This window comes from Akebia trifoliata, chromosome 12 (assembly GCF_017979445.1).
Source record: "Akebia trifoliata isolate Shusen 1 chromosome 12, ASM1797944v1, whole genome shotgun sequence".
In the NCBI taxonomy this organism is placed as follows: domain Eukaryota; kingdom Viridiplantae; phylum Streptophyta; class Magnoliopsida; order Ranunculales; family Lardizabalaceae; genus Akebia; species Akebia trifoliata.
The window spans coordinates 345,493-363,917 of record NC_141386.1 but is presented as its reverse complement, the minus strand read 5'-3'; the positions used below and the strand labels follow the sequence as shown (position 1 = coordinate 363,917).

Genomic DNA, 18,425 nt, shown 5'->3' with positions numbered 1-18,425 from the left:
TTTTTCTGCATTGTAAATCATTTGCAAATTCAAATGAGTTGTCGTATGAAGTGTGATAATCTGACTACCCCATTTGGCATACTCAATCTACTCTCCTGATGTGACAAGTTTGTGAACCGTAGATCTGTATGCCTTGGGATACACAACTGCACTTCACCATAAAAAGTGTATCCCAAGATAGTTCCCAAACTTGTCATCTCAGGAGAGTCGATTGAGTATGGCAAGTGGGGTAGTCAGATTATCACGACTCTTGCTGTGTACCAAATAGAGTCTACACACACACACAAATTGGAGAAGCTGTTCAGGGAGGGTAACAACATTGGAGTCAATTGTTCTAAGATGCAAAAAGTTACCTTCCTCCAAGTTGTAGTGGGTGACATTGTATGCTTTGAAGATGGATGACCTGATTTCCAAAAGGCCACTCATTACAATTGGAAATTGAATCGAGCATTTCCGAAGCTAGTGATAGGGAGAATGTGGTGTGGTTGACATGCAATGTCCATTTATGTTTCTTGGCACCAATTTCTCTCCTGGTCATGACATACCCTTGACCTCATTTCGACTATGAAAATATGATTTACATACATACCTTCATCTCTCTAACCTAAAAACACTTGATTTTCTCCAACAAATGTTTTTAAACCGAACTGATGATTAAATCAGAAATGTATCAACTAGGTTGGACTCTGGCCGAATCTTCGTTCAATTTGGTTGGACCAATTTATATTTATTAAAAATATATATATATAATTTTCTTAAATTATCTTAAGATTCACTTAAATTGGTGGTGTTTCAGGAGGACTACCAGTTCGGTCCAAATTCTAAAACACTGCCTAAAACCAATATTCAATCAAAAGATTCCAACTTCATCTTCCAAACATAAAACTTAAAAATTAAAAAAAATGAGATGAGATTTTTGAGAAGTACAAGATATCCATATTTAGATAATAAAAAAATATATATAAAAATAAAAGGATTTTTTTAAGAGGTTAAAAATGAGATTGAATAGGGTAGACATAATTTATCTTATAAGCTCAAGAGCTTGAAAATGACAAGTCTTCTAGGAAAAAAAATCAAAGTTGATAGTTGAAGGTGGGGCATTTAAGTCATTTTCTATTAATCTTACCAGTCATTTTCTATTGAGAATCCATTAAATGGGGGCAACTATTAGAAGACCAGCTATTAAAAACCTGACTCTTGTCAGTAAATAGAGTCAAAATAGAAAGAAGGTTTATGTCAGCATTGATGGATTTGTTGACAGGTATTTATGTAAGACTTCACCTTTTGTTCAAATATTAAACATACCTTCTGTATTTTCAAATTGATGGTATGTAACTCTTGACCTCAGTCTTCTATAATATATTAATAAAAACTGAGTCAACTCTTCTTATCTTCAATGATTTTTAGTTAAAAATCTTCATTTTTTTTTCTTTACAAAATCACTATGTTCGGGTAAAATTTACCTTTTCTTCAATCTTAGGATTCTGTCTATTTCAATTTTCAAGTTCAAATCCCAAGGCACAATAATTTTTCTTTTTTTTCAAAAGTAGAATATGATGAAATTTTAGATTACAAAAATTTAAAAATAATGAATTAAAGATAAGATTATATACATAAAAAAAAAATTTACCGTAGAGATTGAGGTGAAAAATCAAATAAGAATTTTATGAAAAAAATAGAAAATGATAGAATTTTTTGGTCTAGGATTTTATAAAAAATTAGTTTAAATGATAATTTGAAAACCAGGGTTTGAAGATGATTTTTTTTCTATCCGAAACCCCCAATTCACAAAATTACCCTTGTTAGTCTTGACGTGACACATTAGAAAGTCTGTGAGCATTGTGACGAGAAATTTTATTAGCAAAACAAAAAATCACTCGATTGAATATATGGTTGAACAAACACCAAAATAATTTACTATAGATATTAAAGGTGAAGGATATTTGAGTTATTTTATTAATTTATTTGCAATAACTCAAGTCTATACACAGCTAACGAGACAAGGGTATAGAATCATAAATCTTTTTTTTTCGGGATACACAAAAAAAAAGATCAACGATTCTGTGCTTTAATCACATCAGCCACATATGTTTTATCGTGTCAATTATCATTATTCTTATTGAGTCGTGATAATGTGACGGTCCCCCCTCTGACATACACCCCTATCACATAACCGTAAATCATTTGCCTTGGGATACACAAAGAAAGATTTATGGTTATATGTATCCCGAGGCAATCTAGGATATGTGATGGGCGCGTCATTATTTTTATTTAAAGGCTATTAAAATAAGATTAATGATAAAATGCCGACAGAAGTCTCTGGCACGAGGATACAGAGAGGGGTAATTTTGGTATTTGATGCCTTGGAATCGTGTGGTTTATATTTTAAAACTATAACTATGAAACAATCAACCATCAAATGATTATGATGAGAGTGGAGAGTCCACAGAATTTGACTTTGACTTTATACAATAAATAATATAAATTCTATAATTTTTTTTACGGTTGATTTGATTTATTAGTTTCTTAATTTCAATAAATAATTATTTCGTATTTGTTTATAAGTTTTAGACAAAATCGCCGTATCCTTCGCTCTTTTCCCTTCACGGATCCGTACTCTCTCTTTCTCTCTCTCTTCTTGTTTTCTTGGAGAGATCCGAGTGTCTCTCACAGTGGATTGATTCAGGTAGATTTCTCTATCTCATCGTAATTGAATATCTTTCTCTATCTCAAACAAAGCATCAATCTTTAGGTCTTAAATCATTTACTTTGCTTTTGGATCAAAATCTTACAGAGTTTTTTTTTCATAATGTGTTTTTTATTTGTTTGTTTGGTAGATTGTTACGTTGATCTTGCTTTTCCTTGCTAATGCTTTTTAAATTCTGTATCTTTTTTAAATTCAAACGACAAATAACACAATATTATTGAATTCAATGCCGAATTATGTTTCACACGATGACAAGATCGAAAATTTCGTTGAAACTTCGAAGAGATCTTGACTATAAACTTGATTTCTTGATGGTTAATTGGCTTGATCATAGCTAAGTTCATATCGTGTTCTTTGATCCTAATTTCTTTAGGAATTGTAGCTAATTTTAATTGGTATTACCCATACAAGTCGTAATTGGGTCTCATTATCATTAATAGAAAGTGATAGATTGACTGATTAGGATTATCTAAATCGAGTTAATTTATGCCGTGCGCGATCTTTCTAGGTGGGACCGGGGTCGGATATTCCGACTCAATGGCTCTGAATGACCAGGCATACAGCAATGGCATGTAACAAGGATGTAAACCATCCATACAATTAGCATTAAAAGAATCCACCACTGGTAAATATTAACTTCCTTTTATAGAAATCCCATTAGAATGAGAAAGATGCTCCAACTAAATTTCTACTATTACTCCCTTTTAGATGGTCTTTGGTGGATGGTGGTGTCGGACTAAATGGAATTAATACCGATGTAGTTATATGTGATTGATTTTGTAGGATTCAATTTTTTTAAATGGAAGCATGGGGTGAGGTGTTTCAGTGGCCTAAAGCATGAGGCTTAGTCCTTTTCAAAATAATGCTACTTATAAATATTATTAGTTGGATAAATTTAGTAAGAAAGATAACTTTGGGAAAATATATAAACATTTATCAATTTCATTGTGAGGAAAGAGTAATTTTGGCATAGAAGTGCTTGTTATTATTATTTAAATAATGGTTAGAGAGGGAGAAAAAATAAACTTAAATTTTTTAATCTATTGGAACCTGACACCATTGGCAAATACATGTAAAGTGCACGTCTCTAACACAAGGCATTAAAAAGTGTGTAGGGCATCCCACATCTTATCATCATCATCAAACCATTATTCCCAAAATTGGGTTACTAAATGAATTTTGTTTTTTGCACTACATGTCTTTTGTTATGGCACATGTTTTCACGTCCACTCTCACTACCTCAATCCACATTCTTTTGGGTTTTCCTTCAGAATCTTCAATGTGTACCTTTCTTGTAACTGTATCTATAATCAACCTTCATTACACCAGACTAAACCATCTTAATCGCCACCTATTGGGTGCACTACATTTTCACAAATACTTTCATTTCTAATTTTATCATTATTAATCTTTCTACTTATCCATCTCAACATTCTCATCCATGCTATGCCCAATTTATTAATACGCTTGTTGATCGCCTATGATTCAACTCCACATAGTATAGCTTACTGCCATCTTATAAAAAATTTATTTTAATTTGATTGAGATGTGTTGATCATGCAACATCCAGGAGGTATGCTACATCTTCCTGTTCAAAGCCTTAATGGATGAGTTGTTTGCTTTTCATACTTTTGCACGTTAGAGTAAGGCACAAAGTGTGAGCCTTTGAGGTGTAAGCCTCAAACACCTTTTAAAACAATGGTGTAATGTGGTTCTGGTGTAATGTGGTTCTGGTGTAATCATAGTAGCCATAGTAGAATTACAAGATTCTTTTGAACGAGCTTTATGTGCACCATAAACAACCAATGTAGTAGTGCAAATAAAGCTTCATAAAACATTGGTAGCTTTTCCACCTCATAAATAGGAAATAGCGGTTACATCGATCCATCTATATCTTGTTATGTTCCATCCATAGTCCCCAAAAATGCATATTGATCCCATAGCACACACTCACCTATTGGACTTAATGCGGATATTGAAGCAATTGCTTATAACTCTAGTTTGCACCCTAAATTTTACTCAAGAAAAGACAATGTTATTTTCTTTCTAGTTATTCTTATATGAGTTGCACTAGTTATTTTGATTTCTTGTTTATGTGACTTTTGGATGCACAAATGACTAATTAAATTTGAAAGCAAATGATGTATGCATATGTATTTAACCATTGTTAATTTCTTCTATAGAGAAAAGTTCGAAGAAAATTTCTACCTGTGATGACATTCGGAGATTCCAAGCATCTGTAAGTTAAGATTAGGGGGTATATATAAGTATGAAAGGAGGTTTTTCTGGAGTGAGGGGTAAACAGATATCTCTTACTCTCATCGCTCTCATTTGCATGACCATTCTTATTTGGGCATGGGAGGAAAACCCACTACTTGCTACTTTCCTCCCACCTGAGAGTCAGTTATCGAAGTCTTCTCCAGGTTTGGCTTTTCAACTGGTTCATCCCACTATACCATAAACATGCTTGTTTTGATTTTCAGCAATTATTTGTAAGGAACAATACAAGTGTTTGAATTAAAAAATTAAGTAAATGAAACAATTGCAGTAAATTACAAGCCAACTAGTTTTATTTCCAAGGTTAATAGTATAACCAAACCAACTTGTAAAATAGAAAACAGAGGGGAAAAAATGTATGAGGGTTTGCCAAAAATAATTTTAGGCTCCTCTTAAGGTTTTGAATTATCCTGTTGTGGTGCAGAGATTCTCATGGGTACACCTGTTGTTAGCTTAACATCTTCAAAACCAGATTTTCATGTGGAAGAAGATTTATCAAATGCAGTTCCAGGAGGAGAACCAATAATTGAGCAAAAAGAAGAAAAAATTGATGCGGTAGCACCATTCGCTTCTGCAATAAAAAGCATTCCTGAAAAGAGTAAAAATGACGGGGACAAGAGAGCATCCCCTGTCGAGCAGAAAGGTAGAGTGTCTCAGTGTGTTGGTTTCTTACTTTTGTTTCTCTTTACATACAGAGTGTCTTGTTTTCTGTTCTGGCCAATTTCTTGAAGATGTTACTGAACTTATAATAGCCAAATCATCTAATTGGCATGATTTTGGGCTATGTATGAAGAATACATGTTCCTTTCTTTTCTATTATTTTTATGAAAACCATCTTTCTTATTTGATCATGAAACTGTAGTTGTATAGGTGTTTCGATGCAATGGGCTTCCAAAGCCACTGTATTCAGCCTTTAGTGGCCCCACTATTATTGGTTCAGAATCTATAGATGTTAATTTTCTTGTGGTGGTGCAGAGATTCTCTTAGGTTATCCAGAAGAAGGAAAAAAACCACAAGAAGACCTCGGAGGAGAGACAAGACCAGAACCAGCAAAGCAAGGTGTTGATAGACTAGCACCAATTGATTCTGCAACAACCACCTCCTACAAGAAGGAGAAAGATGATAACTCAACCATGGTCCTTGTGGAGAAGAAAGGTAGATTATCTTGTTTGCATTCTATTCCAACTATGGCTTCTGATACTTCTGAAGTGCAGTGCTTGCACTTGTCAGCAATCCTATGAAGATGAAGAGAAACTATAATAGAGTCATGTCACTTTAGAAAACATGTTTTCGATATGCTCATTGATTTAGAAGGTCCCATTAGTGGGATTCTTGGATTGAAAAAAGTTCGGGTAGAAGTCGTTACCATTGTTTGAGCAATTACCCCCTTTTGAATGATCCATAAAGTCATAGGTTCATAATTAACTGTCCTTGGAAGATTTATTGATCTTACTTTCTGGAATTTTCTGATGGGAGTGATTTGTTTGCTCCAACGTAGGAGAGGGATCATAAGTGGAAGGTGCTTGCTCACTGTGTCTATGGTAGGAAACTTTGGTCTACTATAATACAATGATCTAGGGGTGATTTCATTGTTCTTTTTTGATGGAGTTGTATTGGGCTTTCACAACCTAGGCTGTAATCGATCCTTGTTTCCTGACGAATTTGGGTTTTCTAATTGTTTCACTTTTTCCATGATTGCTTGTATTGACAATTTTTACAATTCGACAAGGTTTGTTCTCATCATCATTTACCCGCAAATCTGTCATTTTTACTGATCCAAGTGCCATTTGCAATAATTAAATTTGTATGTAGAAGCATTTTTTAATTTATTGTACTTTTGTTATTGTTTTATTGTTAGCATAATTTTCCTTCTATTTATTTTTGTTGCAGCCTGCAACTATGGCAAGGGTAAATGGGTTGAAGACAATAGGAGACCGTTGTATTCTGGGTTGGGTTGTAAGCAATGGCTTTCGGAGATGTGGGCTTGTAGGTTGACCCAACGCACTGATTTTTCCTATGAACAGTTCAGATGGCAGCCGGATAATTGTGAGATGGCAGAATTTGAAGGGTCTTCATTCTTGAGAAGGTACCATATTTTCCTTTTTAGAAAATCTAAGTTGGCATGAGGTTCACTTATACGTGCCAGTTATTAGGGGAATTAGGACATACAATTCAATCTCTCCTAGGGATCTTCTGCACCAAGAATTTTGATCCTATGAGATTGTGTTAACTGCTAATCATCCCATCCTATCAAGTTTGATTGGTCAAAAAATAAATGGGGCAAATTCCATCCCCACTCAAAAAAAAAAAGAGAGCTGCTATTGGTACCCCAACTTTTACTTACTACACTTCAATTTCTTAAATTATTTGTCACACCCCAAGTAAAGATTACAACACGCTATTCAAACATTACAAAGGTTTGTCTCAAATTATTATCTCAACATTATAGCACTTGTTCAAGCAATTTCAATAATTGGTTATAATTATGATTAGACTCATGTAAAATCCCAAACCCTAAAAATAGAAATCTAGCAAAAAAAATAATGAGAGAGCTTCAATTGGCACACCAACTTTTACTTGTTCTCAACCATTCATTTCTTTTCTTTATTTTTAATTGGGGTGTAATAAGTAAAGTTGAGGTGCCAATAGCAGCTCTAAAAAATGCTGATAGGTCTGATGGCTAGGATTTAGTGTGGGCTTTATTCTGGCTTAGGAGATTTCCAATGCGGAACCCATTGAATGATAGATCCTCACCTGCCTGTGCATCACATCTGGCTACTATGCCATTGGTTGGCCGAATTTAGGGTCATCCCAAAGGTCACCATGAATCCCTCCCTTCTCTTTTTTTTTACTTTTTTCCTCTTATAATGATGTGTTCTTTTCCATTCTTCATGTCATTATGTGTTCAAATACTGATGATAATGGTGCTGCATTATAGGATGCAGGACAAGACTATTGCTCTTGTTGGGGATTCCTTGGGAAGGCAGCAATTCCAGTCTCTAATGTGTATGGTCACTGGTGGTAAAGAGAGGCCAGATGTCCAAGATGTTGGAAGGGAGTATGGTCTCGTCAAAGCTCATGGTGCTATACGCCCTGATGGTTGGGCCTATCGGTTCCCAAGCACCAACACCACCATCCTCTATTACTGGTCTGCAAGCCTTTGTGACTTGGAGCCCCTTAATAGCACAAATAGAGATACAGATTGGGCCATGCACCTTGATCGCCCTCCAGCATTCCTGCGTCGGTTCCTTTACAGGTTTGACGTTTTGGTTCTCAATACAGGACACCATTGGAACAGAGGGAAGTTTAGAGCAAATCGGTGGGTCATGCATGTCGGGGGTGTGCCCAACACCAATAAGAAGATCGCACAGATTGGAGGTGCCAAGAATTTCGCAACCCATAGTATTGTCAAATGGTTAGATTCAAAGCTTCCGGAACATCCACGGCTTAAAGCCTTCTTCAGGACCATCTCACCAAGGCATTTCTTTCATGGGGATTGGAATTCAGGGGGAAGCTGTGATAATACCACTCCATTGGCTGGAGGCAAGGAAGTTTTGCAAGACGAGTCTAGCGACCCTCTTGTTTCAGAGGCTGTGAAGGGCACAAGAGTTAAGATCTTGGACATAACTGCTCTTTCTCAGCTGAGAGACGAGGGTCACATATCCCGGTACAGCATTAAATCTACACCTGGGGTGCAGGATTGTTTGCACTGGTGTCTACCTGGCATTCCTGATACTTGGAATGAGGTACTCTTTGGGCAAATATAGCCCTTATCATTTTGTGGTGAAACTAGGGCAAATGAAGACTGCTAGGCAATTGAAGGCAAAAAACCTGCGTCCAAGGCACTCATCAGTTACCCCATTGTGACTATAGAAATGGTCTTCTACCGGAATACACTTTACACATGGTACAAAAGCTGGTGGGTCTGGACCCATTATTCCAGCAGTTCCACTTAGGAGATTTCCCATTACAAATTTCGATACTTAGACGAGTCGAAAAAAATTCAGGTCAAGTATTTTAGGTTTCCCTTAGTTTGTGCTCCATTCTTTGATACTACCCTGCTTTCTTGTTTGTCAACTGCGGGAAAGATATGGGGAGTCAACTTTTACGTCATCAATGAAGAAGAATATGTGCCAATAGCTATCGATTGCTTTATAAAAATCTGGTTTGCAGACTGAAGACCAGCTCTTACTTATACTGTAGCACATCATCAGAGACATGGTAATGCTATATGACTGCCTCTTGCCTCAATTTCGAGCATTGGGTATGTTTTCTTAGATATTTCATTAATGGATGGGTTATTGTTAACCTGTTTTTATGAGATTTTAACCCCAAAAACAGTAACTGGTATGAGAGCTTTTTTATGTAAGAATATCCATATTAAGTAGGATATAAGTGATCGCTTATTCGCTTTTACTTGATGCCTCGGATGAACTCAAAAGTATGGCATGAATAGGCAGGACCCTGATGTTTTGGTCATTGAATAGATCGATCTTTAAACAATCTTGAAGAAGGAGACCCATGTTTACTCATTCCAGGTAGTATTGGCTGTGAGAAGACTTCACCCGTTCTGCTATGTAGTCAGGACGGGGTATTTTATTCTCCTTCAGCTTGCCTTAATGGGAGGCTTGTTTTCAACTATTTGCAAGATCCAGAATACGAGTTTTGTTCTTTCTGAGAAAGATGTGGTCATTTCTGGACTTCTATATCGGATACGTAAACGAGAAAGAAAGGCCAATTGGTGATTAATTTCCTGCTTCAATCTTCAATTAAAGCTCTTAATCTTAATCAGTTGTTTAAAGTCATTCTTCTAAATACCATGTTCACATCTAAAGGAAAAAATGGGATGCAAGCTAGATTCTTTCAACTCTTTTGCAAATGACAGACTCAGTTGGTTGGGCCATCCATGATTTTCTGACTCGAAAATTCACTTGGCTGATGTGGCAAGGGCACAAAATCATTGATCATTTTCCTTGTGTATCCTGAAGAAAAAGATCTATGGTTCTATGCCCTTGCCACATCAGCGAATACATACCGAGCAAAAATTTTAGTCTGGAAGTCACTGACTCTTTTCTCTTTACTAGATTTTTCTTTCTAGCAGAGCATTGTTCTTCGCATTTAAGAGTAAGAAAGATGCAAGTTCTTACTTTCTGGCTCTGGATAGATTCGTATCTGAAAGTGATTTGACTATTAAATTCTTTCAAAATTGGCTATTTATCTCTAAATTGCAAATGTTCGCAAATCAAATTGGAATCAAGAAATTTCTCCTCACTGAGAATCTTTGAAGGGATAGCAAGTACTTTCGTTTTATTTATTTATTTATGGCTTCAAACAGTTCAATACATTGAGAATCAAGTAATAAAATAAGACCTAACTTCACAAATCAAATTTCAAATAGACCAACTCACCACTAACCATATAAAAGAGAAGAAGAATTCACCAGGTTTTTAAAAGCCCTAATTTTAGTCTCATCCCCACCATTGAAAATAAGTTTAATATACAATACTTCCATCAGTTCTGTGGTGCTTCAACCACACTGCACCTCAGTTTCTCCCCACCAAAGGTCACTTAACAAGTCAGACAGCGGCGGCACAGTTGTTATTAAGTCAGTTCTGTAGATGCAAGAATTAAAATCAATCGTAACAACTCCCAAATGCTAACATTAGAGAGCACTAAAATAAGCTTATTAAGAGTCACCTTAAAATCAATTAGTTTTCCTTGGAAGACAAATCCAAATGCAGAACGAGAAAGAGGAAATCAATGAAATTCTGTTTCTTCTTCACCTATCAGATTCATCATGAGTGAGTGACTATGTTCTCTTCGGAATTTACAATGTGGGATCCATCGTCCATTACATTTTCCTCAACATGTTCTTCGACTTCTAAATATGCACCTTCTGTGCTTTCTGAATCTACTGAGACACGATGGAACTTCTCCTGTATTTTTGTCACGCCCTTCTCTACAGGTTCTACTATAGCTTGGTTTATGGTGAGTACGACATCCTTGACAACCTATTCAACAGCGACAACTAAGAAGGCTTACTCAACTTTTATATTTTTGCATAGAAGAGAGACAGAGAGAGCTCACATGTTCTCCACCTCCAACAACAATGTCCTGAACACTCTCAGTGACGCTTGTTCCAGGGGCCTCAACACAAGTTTCCATCTGTTCCACGATAGCCAGTTTCTCTTCACTATCCGCCATCTTCAGTGTGGTTTTGGTTGCTTGAGAATTGACCTTCCCATACTCAGAAACTGGCAGGAAATGATATGGTTTAGCTGAGAAGACAAAAATGTGGGCAACTGCAGCAATAGCCATCTGTCAAACAAAATTATCAAAACCTATAAGATCATAGATTATACAACATACAAATGAGCTATTAAAATTTTATAGGTCTACCATACAAAAAAGAAGAAAAACATCTCCAACTTGAGCAATTAAGTTGATAACCAACTCTTGAATTGGGAAAAGTTCAAAACCAGTTTCCACCATCCAAGAGACCAACTAGTTGTCATGTCAGTGAAATCATGCCAGCGTTCTGAAAGTCTAGTCTCGCCATCAAAACCAAAAACAACATGCTCACACTCACCCCAAAACCGAAGTGTCTTCTTTGGCACAATTTTAACAAGTGGCACTCACTGAAAGGCTTGTTGTCCCACCACGTCATTTACAGCCATGGTATAAGGTTTCATTCCATTTTAGTGAAACATTCCGGTTTCAGCTGAGATCAGAACGAAACATTGACACCAAAACATTGAATGTTTCAGAATACTTGGGTTGAGACCATCACGGTTTTACCTCCTGACCGAAACATTGCCTCGAGGTGAGACTTTACATAGACCACTATTTGTCCACTTTCTGGTTGTTTAGAAGGATGTATTAAATTTACTATACCAGGGAATATTGCATCTTGTAAAATAGGGTATTTACTATCATTTTTCAAGTTTCATTCCATTTCAAAATGCTTCGGTTGGGACAGGAATGAAATATTGAATGTTTTGGATTTTCTCTGAATGTTTCAGTTGAGAACATTTCTATTTTTTCTTGAACGAAACATTGCCTTGAAACGAGATTTTAAACTTCCTGTGTTATTCAATTCATGAAGGAGAACCAATGTTTCAGTTGTTTAATCCAGATAAGGTTTTTATTTTCCTTAACTATAGGAAAAGAAACAGCTTACTTCTATGCAGATGAGGAAATCCTGCAATCCTTTTCGAAATTTCCCCTCCTTTGGTAAGACACCAATTTCGCAAAGTAGTTCGATACCCACACCTTGCCACCAAGTCGCAAACACAATAGCCTTAAAGCTAATAAACTTAGCAAGTGGTCTTATTGGTTGTAGTTTTTGATGAGTAACATTGTAGAACTGCACAAGACAATATAGAGCCCACATCTGACTGAAGTTCAATACAGCTGCTATGTATGGGTACCTGCAAGAGACAATAACTGCGGATTCAGGCTATACCCAACAAGAGGAAACCTAATAAAACACAGAGATACACAGTATGCTCCCCATCTCATAGACTATAAAACATGTGGCATAGAATAGGGGGTGGGAGATAATTCGAGGGATCCTACTTCAAACATGGCACAATTTGATGATTGGAACCATTCAGTCATTGAACCTTATTTTGAAGCCATTGACCATGCGTTCTTTCATAGATTCTGGAAGAACTAATAGATTAGATGATTATGATCACCCAATCAGGTATATTTTTGGAGTGGGAGTTCTCTTGAAGAAAGAACCAGATTGGTGGATCACACTACCCTCTCTAAGGTATTTGTATATGATACATACCCATAGTACCACTTGAATTCTCCATCTCCGTAGACACCAAAGAGCTCTAACAAAAAAGCCAAGAAGGCGCAAACCGTCTTTAGAATCATCTGTGACATCCATAGATATTAGAATCCAACAGGATCGATCTAAAGAAAATCATACAATTAAGTGTTTGTGAACTTACATACTGCACAATACCAAATTTTACTATTGTGTACATGTTTTCCCCAAGTACTCTTGGTTGGCGGAAAAAGTTGAGGAATGATGTTTTTTGTAATGCCCGTTGCTCTTCTTGTCCTTCTAGCAATGGCTTTGTGAGTTGTTTTCTTGATTCATTTTCGAGTAGTTGTACAACTCTTTCTTCACCACCTACCATAGTTGTCCTATCACATGAGTCACGAGGGAACACCTCGATAACATATAATTTGCAGACCAAAGCAACTACCAATATAATTGTTCAGATCAGGAATACAGTTTCGATGAGCTTGGTGAATTTTAGCAAGCTAAAGATGCTTAGACAAATTCAAATGAGAAAAACAAGTTTAATGATGACTAAACCATGACACGTCTCAATCCAATGATTTCTGAGGAGCAAAATAAGTTCTGTGCTCTCTCACTTGGAAAATATAGATACACAGCAGGTGACAAAGTAACTTCTGAAGAAAGAAGATCAATGTTCCAATAAGCGAAATAACTGTTTCCACAGTTGAACAGAGCCAAATGTGTAAATCTTACCAAGGCAAGCAACCAAATATCTTCCAAAACAATACAAAGCAAATGCTTCATAGCAACTCCTTAAAATGTCACATGTCAGGGACAATCTCGCATTCAACAAAGATATAATCTGGAAAAAAAGAAATACAAAATGACAATTTAGATGATTCTTAGCCAAAACTGAAACTGTGCATCAAACACATACTGTAGAAGCATTCAACCACTCTTATTTAAATCTTAGTTTTTTTTTTTTTTTTTTAATAAGTAAATCTTAGTTTTTTTTCCTTTTCTTGTTTCTGGATATTATTTATACTTTTAAAACAAATTGGAATTTTATCACATCGAGCATTTATCATTTAAGGCGTATCCATTTATATTGATGATTTTGCCACATTTTATTTTCACTGTGTTACAGTTAGAAATTCTTCAGAAAAATGAACCGTCCTTGTTATATTGTCATGAGCAGAGGCGGAGCTAGTAAGGAGACATTGGGGGCAATTGCCCCCACTCAACTTTTTTGGGCATTTTAGATACCCTTGAATTTATACCTCAGCATTTTGAACTACTGATATGCCCCGTTTGACCCTGTTGCCCCCACTTCCTCATCTCCCTCCAATTTTTGCCCCCTCCCCCTCCAATTAACTATAAGTTTGTCCCCACTAAAAGAAAATCCTGGCTCCGCCCGACCATGAGGTCCATGACATGGTAGAGACATTAGCCAAGTCATATTGGCTTGGTAATCTGACGGTAAATTACGAGGATATTTCTGGAGAGAGAAAACACTTACAGACTCAGTAGCATAGACAGGAACCATGAAAATAATTGCAACAATCCATTTTTGTTCCTGAAAAGAAATCAAGCTTAAGGTTGTGTTAGACTCCTACCAAAATTGGAAGACACGAACATAACTTTTTCCCATACTTTGCTTGAAATCTACATGCCAAGCATCGTGAAAAAGAAGATGTCAACCTAGGCTTGGACCCATAGCTCGGTTTTGCAAAGCAAATTTGAGGTCAAGGGTTCAACTCCAGCTTACCCATAAATAAAAAAATGTTTATGAACCTCAACGTTAAGCCTCACCAAACTGGAACGTACAAAAGATGCACACAATTAGATTTCAACCTTCCGTTGGACGGTCTCAACTTGGGGATCTATTAGACGAAAATCTACCACCTAGAGAGGTAGGATCCACTATTTAGTGGATTCTGCTTAGGAGAACTCTTCTAACTATCGAAACAAAATATGCAAAAAGAATTAAATCATTGCAAACAATATATGGATAGAGAACTGACCGCAGGATTGTTGTATGACCTGAGATGTTGGAAAATTAGAAGGATGGAGAGGACCGATGCAACCAAGGCGAAGCTTCCTCCAATGATCAGCGCTGGTAGTTGGAGATCCCTATATGTTCCTTGATAGTATGAAACGTAACTAACGGCCATTTGATGAACGTCTTCCACCATTTGACAAACGTCTAATGCATCAGTGGACTGAACCTGACATAAATAATATAAAATACAAATATTAGTACTGAAATCAAAATGGATCTCGTGGAACAAACAAAGCCCAAATACCAATTGAAAACATCAAGTGCTTTAATGATAGAACTCATAGCTACTGACTCTAGATCCATAAGCTTTTCCAAACTTCAACTGAAACAAGGACAGAGAACACTACAAAGTCTCCTAGATGATGTATAATCATGGCTTCAAATCTCATCCGACATGACTCGTCCATGAACGAAAAGGATAGATACAGCGTCTCAACTGTGCGGAATCTCGCAAGATAAACGAGATGACTCGGACGAGATTTTCAAAATCTCGTCCGAGTCAATAAAACTTGGCCGAGTCAACAGGGATTTTGAATATTTTAATTAAAATAATTAATTTTTATAGGATTTAAATACATGTTATCTAATAAAATATAATTTTACCACTAAACATTGTCTAAGCTATCTTATTTTATAAAAATAAAAAAAATTAGAATTATATATGTATATGAATAAATGATTGAATACTGAGTTAAATGGTTTATCTCGTCAGAGACGAGTTGACTCATCCCAGACAACTCGGTCTCGTCCATGAACGAGATGAGACATCAAACCGAGATTTGAAACCATGTGTTAAGCTATAACTGTTGAATGTGTAGCTCACTACATTTCACAAAATATGTACACCGACTCATGAATATTTTTTCCACCAATTCATCGATCTAAATAACTATAAAAAATAAATACTAAAAATGGAAACCAAAGAAATCTTGTTTTAAAAAAAAAAAATCAACCACCAAACAAAGTACCTAAATGATGGGGGCATCAAAGCTTGAATCATGCATCACTAAATTGAGAACATCTGGTGCCTCAATAATATAACACTTTATACCAAATCATAGGACCATAAGCTTTTCAGGACTTCAAATGACCAATTGAAGAAATTAAAAAGACACCTAGATGATGTGTGAGTGTTAGTGCAAAGCTAACAACAATTGGCCACATCTGTCCACCAACTCATCAATCTACATTATCCTATTAGTGGGGTAGCACTAGATGGAGATCAAATCTTAGTTTGGCAGGATGGAAGATGTATCTTATATTTTTTTTGCAGTGGGGAAGAACGAGAAAGAGAGAGGTGGGTGCTAGAGAGGCTATAAAGAAACAAAATAGAACAATTAATAAAAGAGTCGTGCTGGAGTAACATCATTGCACACATTGGTGTGCACAGAACCATATATGCTTCTCAATCATATCTCAATGAAAAGCGTCTACAGTTCTGTGCACATATCAAGGTCTGCAATGTGTGAAACGATGTCAATTTCAATGTTATTTCAGCATTTTCCTTAATAAAATTACATTCTGAAGCATGGTTTTAAATTTCGTCAGAGACAGAGATGACTCACCCGAGTCATTTTGCTCCTCCATGAATGAGACGGCTAGAAATGGTGTCTCAAATATGCAGAATCTTGTGAGAGAAACGAGTTGACTCAGATAATATTTTGAAAATCTCATCCGAGACAACCAGGATTTGCATATGTTAATGAAAATAATTAACTTTTTTAGAATTTAAACATTTATTATCTAAATAAAATATGATTTTTATAATAAAACATCTTCTAATCTACCTTATTTAATTAAAAAAAATTATTATTATTGTCATATATACATATATGTATATATATGAATAAAGAATTATAAACCGAGTAAAATTGTTTATCTCGTCCAAGACAACTCGTTCTCGTCCATGGGCGAGACAAGACGTCAAACCGAGATTAGAAATCATGTTCTGAAGTCAAAGATAATCAGTCACCTTTGTTTAATCTCTCCACATATGACCTACCCATGGTAGATATATCTTGTATCGGTTTTAGTGAACCTCATCATCCAAAAAATGTGCTAAAGCCAACAGGAATGATCATCTGACATGGTCTACGATTTGTCCAACCCACAAGTTCTTAGTAATACCAAAACTAACCAACTATTCACTCACCTATGAATACCTAATCTAGTGATCTGTACTAGTGATTCCAACATTGATGGGAGCACCTCGGAACGACAGATCCCAATAAATTTATTATCCTTCTTCAGCTCAAGAATCCGGATGATATTGTTGTCCTTAACCTTGTTACAAATAACCTAAATGAGGACTCTCATACTGTTTGATTTACAATCAAAATGGCATTTATTTTGCATATAGGCTAACTAATCTCAAAATTTGGATTATTTATCTCTAGTGTTTTACAAATCAACAAGAATCAACCACTGTTAGAAACTAATCAAGTTTGGATCTTAATTAATGAGCTTTGTCACCACAAATTTGAAAACCGATTTGAAAGAAATCAAAACTCCAGTCTCTAACAAACGAATTGTCCAAGTCAACTTGAGAACAATTCAATTTCTTTTAAGCGGCAAAAGGCCCTGACCTGAGAGAGAATCCGCCATTAAAGCTCTGCAACTTTCCACATTTGAAACCCTAATCACAGAAACTGGGAAATGGATTGAGGAGAGGCAGTTAGAATACAGAACAGCGAACGATAAGGAAATGAAGTTCAGGTCTTATATAGGTTTCTGTCAGACTTGACACGTTTAGATTTGAGTGGCAGTCCACGTGGAGTTACATCCTTGTGGCGCGTGGAGTTACAAAAGTGCACAGACGGTACCCAAACTTTAGAGAGCTGCTATTGGCACCCCAACTTTTACCTCTTGCACTTCATTAATATATTTTTTTAAAGAAAAATAAATAAAATGAAGGAGAATCACCATTGAAATCCTTGATGTTGCATCTCACTTATGTCTAATGAAAAATGTATTGGCATACATTTATCTACATTGCTCAATTTTAACATAAAGTTGCTATTGCCACATCAACTATTGTTAACACAGCACCAACTATGTGCAATTCTTTAGAGATTTACATAGGAATTGGTGTGGCATTAACAAAAGTTGTTGTGGCAATAGTAACTTTTTCTTCTTTTTTTTTTTTTAAGTTGATCGCGTGGTACTTAGCAATGAGATTAATACTTATATTATTGATATGGACTTCAACAAAAAGTTTTATGCGTATTAACTGAGTCTCTCCTCGTAAGATTTCCTTGTTATTGGAAAAGTGGATCAATAATGCTTTCCACACCAAAAAATAGTTCATGTGGGTTATGCTTCCCTCGACTATTATTTGAGACATATGGAACAAGAGAAATAACAGGGTGTTTAATAGTAAGATTAAAAGTTCTCATGCAGGTTTCTTTGAGATTTTGAGCTTTTTATACCTTTAGTCTAAATAAAACATAAAGTTCGCAGGAATTATTTTTGATGATTTTTTTTAGATGGAATTTTTTATGTAATCACTAATACTGTAGTTTTCTTTTTTCCTTTCAGACCCTTGTGAGATTTTTTCGGCCTCTTTGTAAATTATTTTCCCTCTTTATCAATATAGTATACTTATCAAAAAAAAAAAA

At 35.8% G+C, this 18,425-nt stretch overlaps 2 protein-coding genes across 3 annotated transcripts; one reads left to right on the top strand and one right to left on the bottom strand.

The window, feature by feature from the left end:
* The first annotated feature begins 2,528 nt into the window (after positions 1-2,528).
* LOC147388418 (protein trichome birefringence-like 14) lies at positions 2,529-9,400 on the top strand. Of its 2 annotated transcripts, XM_086417509.1 has the most exons (7): positions 2,559-2,686; positions 3,216-3,332; positions 4,891-5,130; positions 5,409-5,627; positions 5,960-6,139; positions 6,875-7,070; positions 7,923-9,400. In XM_086417509.1, exons 3-7 carry the CDS (start codon positions 4,977-4,979, stop codon positions 8,749-8,751), a joined length of 1,578 nt encoding a protein of 525 aa, XP_086273635.1. In that variant the 5' UTR covers positions 2,559-2,686; positions 3,216-3,332; positions 4,891-4,976; the 3' UTR covers positions 8,752-9,400. The 2 variants fall into 2 exon arrangements, with proteins under 2 accessions (XP_086273634.1, XP_086273635.1); XM_086417508.1 differs by lacking the exon at positions 3,216-3,332 and having other exon boundaries at positions 2,529-2,686.
* Positions 9,401-10,271: 871 nt separating this feature from the next.
* Positions 10,272-17,497, bottom strand: LOC147388417 (organic solute transporter ostalpha protein (DUF300)). Its single transcript, XM_086417513.1, is given in 10 exon segments — positions 10,272-10,793; positions 10,795-10,995; positions 11,072-11,302; positions 12,165-12,414; positions 12,783-12,871; positions 12,949-13,133; positions 13,500-13,608; positions 14,266-14,322; positions 14,771-14,974; positions 17,394-17,497. Coding segments are annotated over 9 exon segments (1,323 nt in total). The 5' UTR covers positions 14,942-14,974; positions 17,394-17,497; the 3' UTR covers positions 10,272-10,763.
* Between the last annotated feature and the right edge of the window lie 928 nt (positions 17,498-18,425).

What these genes read in the sequence shown, in the direction of transcription:
- LOC147388418 (XM_086417508.1), top strand. Translation starts at nt 4,977, where the DNA reads ATGAAAGGAGGTTTTTCTGGAGTGAGGGGTAAACAGATATCTCTTACT. An exon ending in GTTATCGAAGTCTTCTCCAG is followed by an intron (nt 5,131 to 5,408) that starts GTTTGGCTTTTC and finishes GTTGTGGTGCAG; the next exon opens with AGATTCTCATGGGTACACCT. An exon ending in GGTCCTTGTGGAGAAGAAAG is followed by an intron (nt 6,140 to 6,874) that starts GTAGATTATCTT and finishes TTTTTGTTGCAG; the next exon opens with CCTGCAACTATGGCAAGGGT.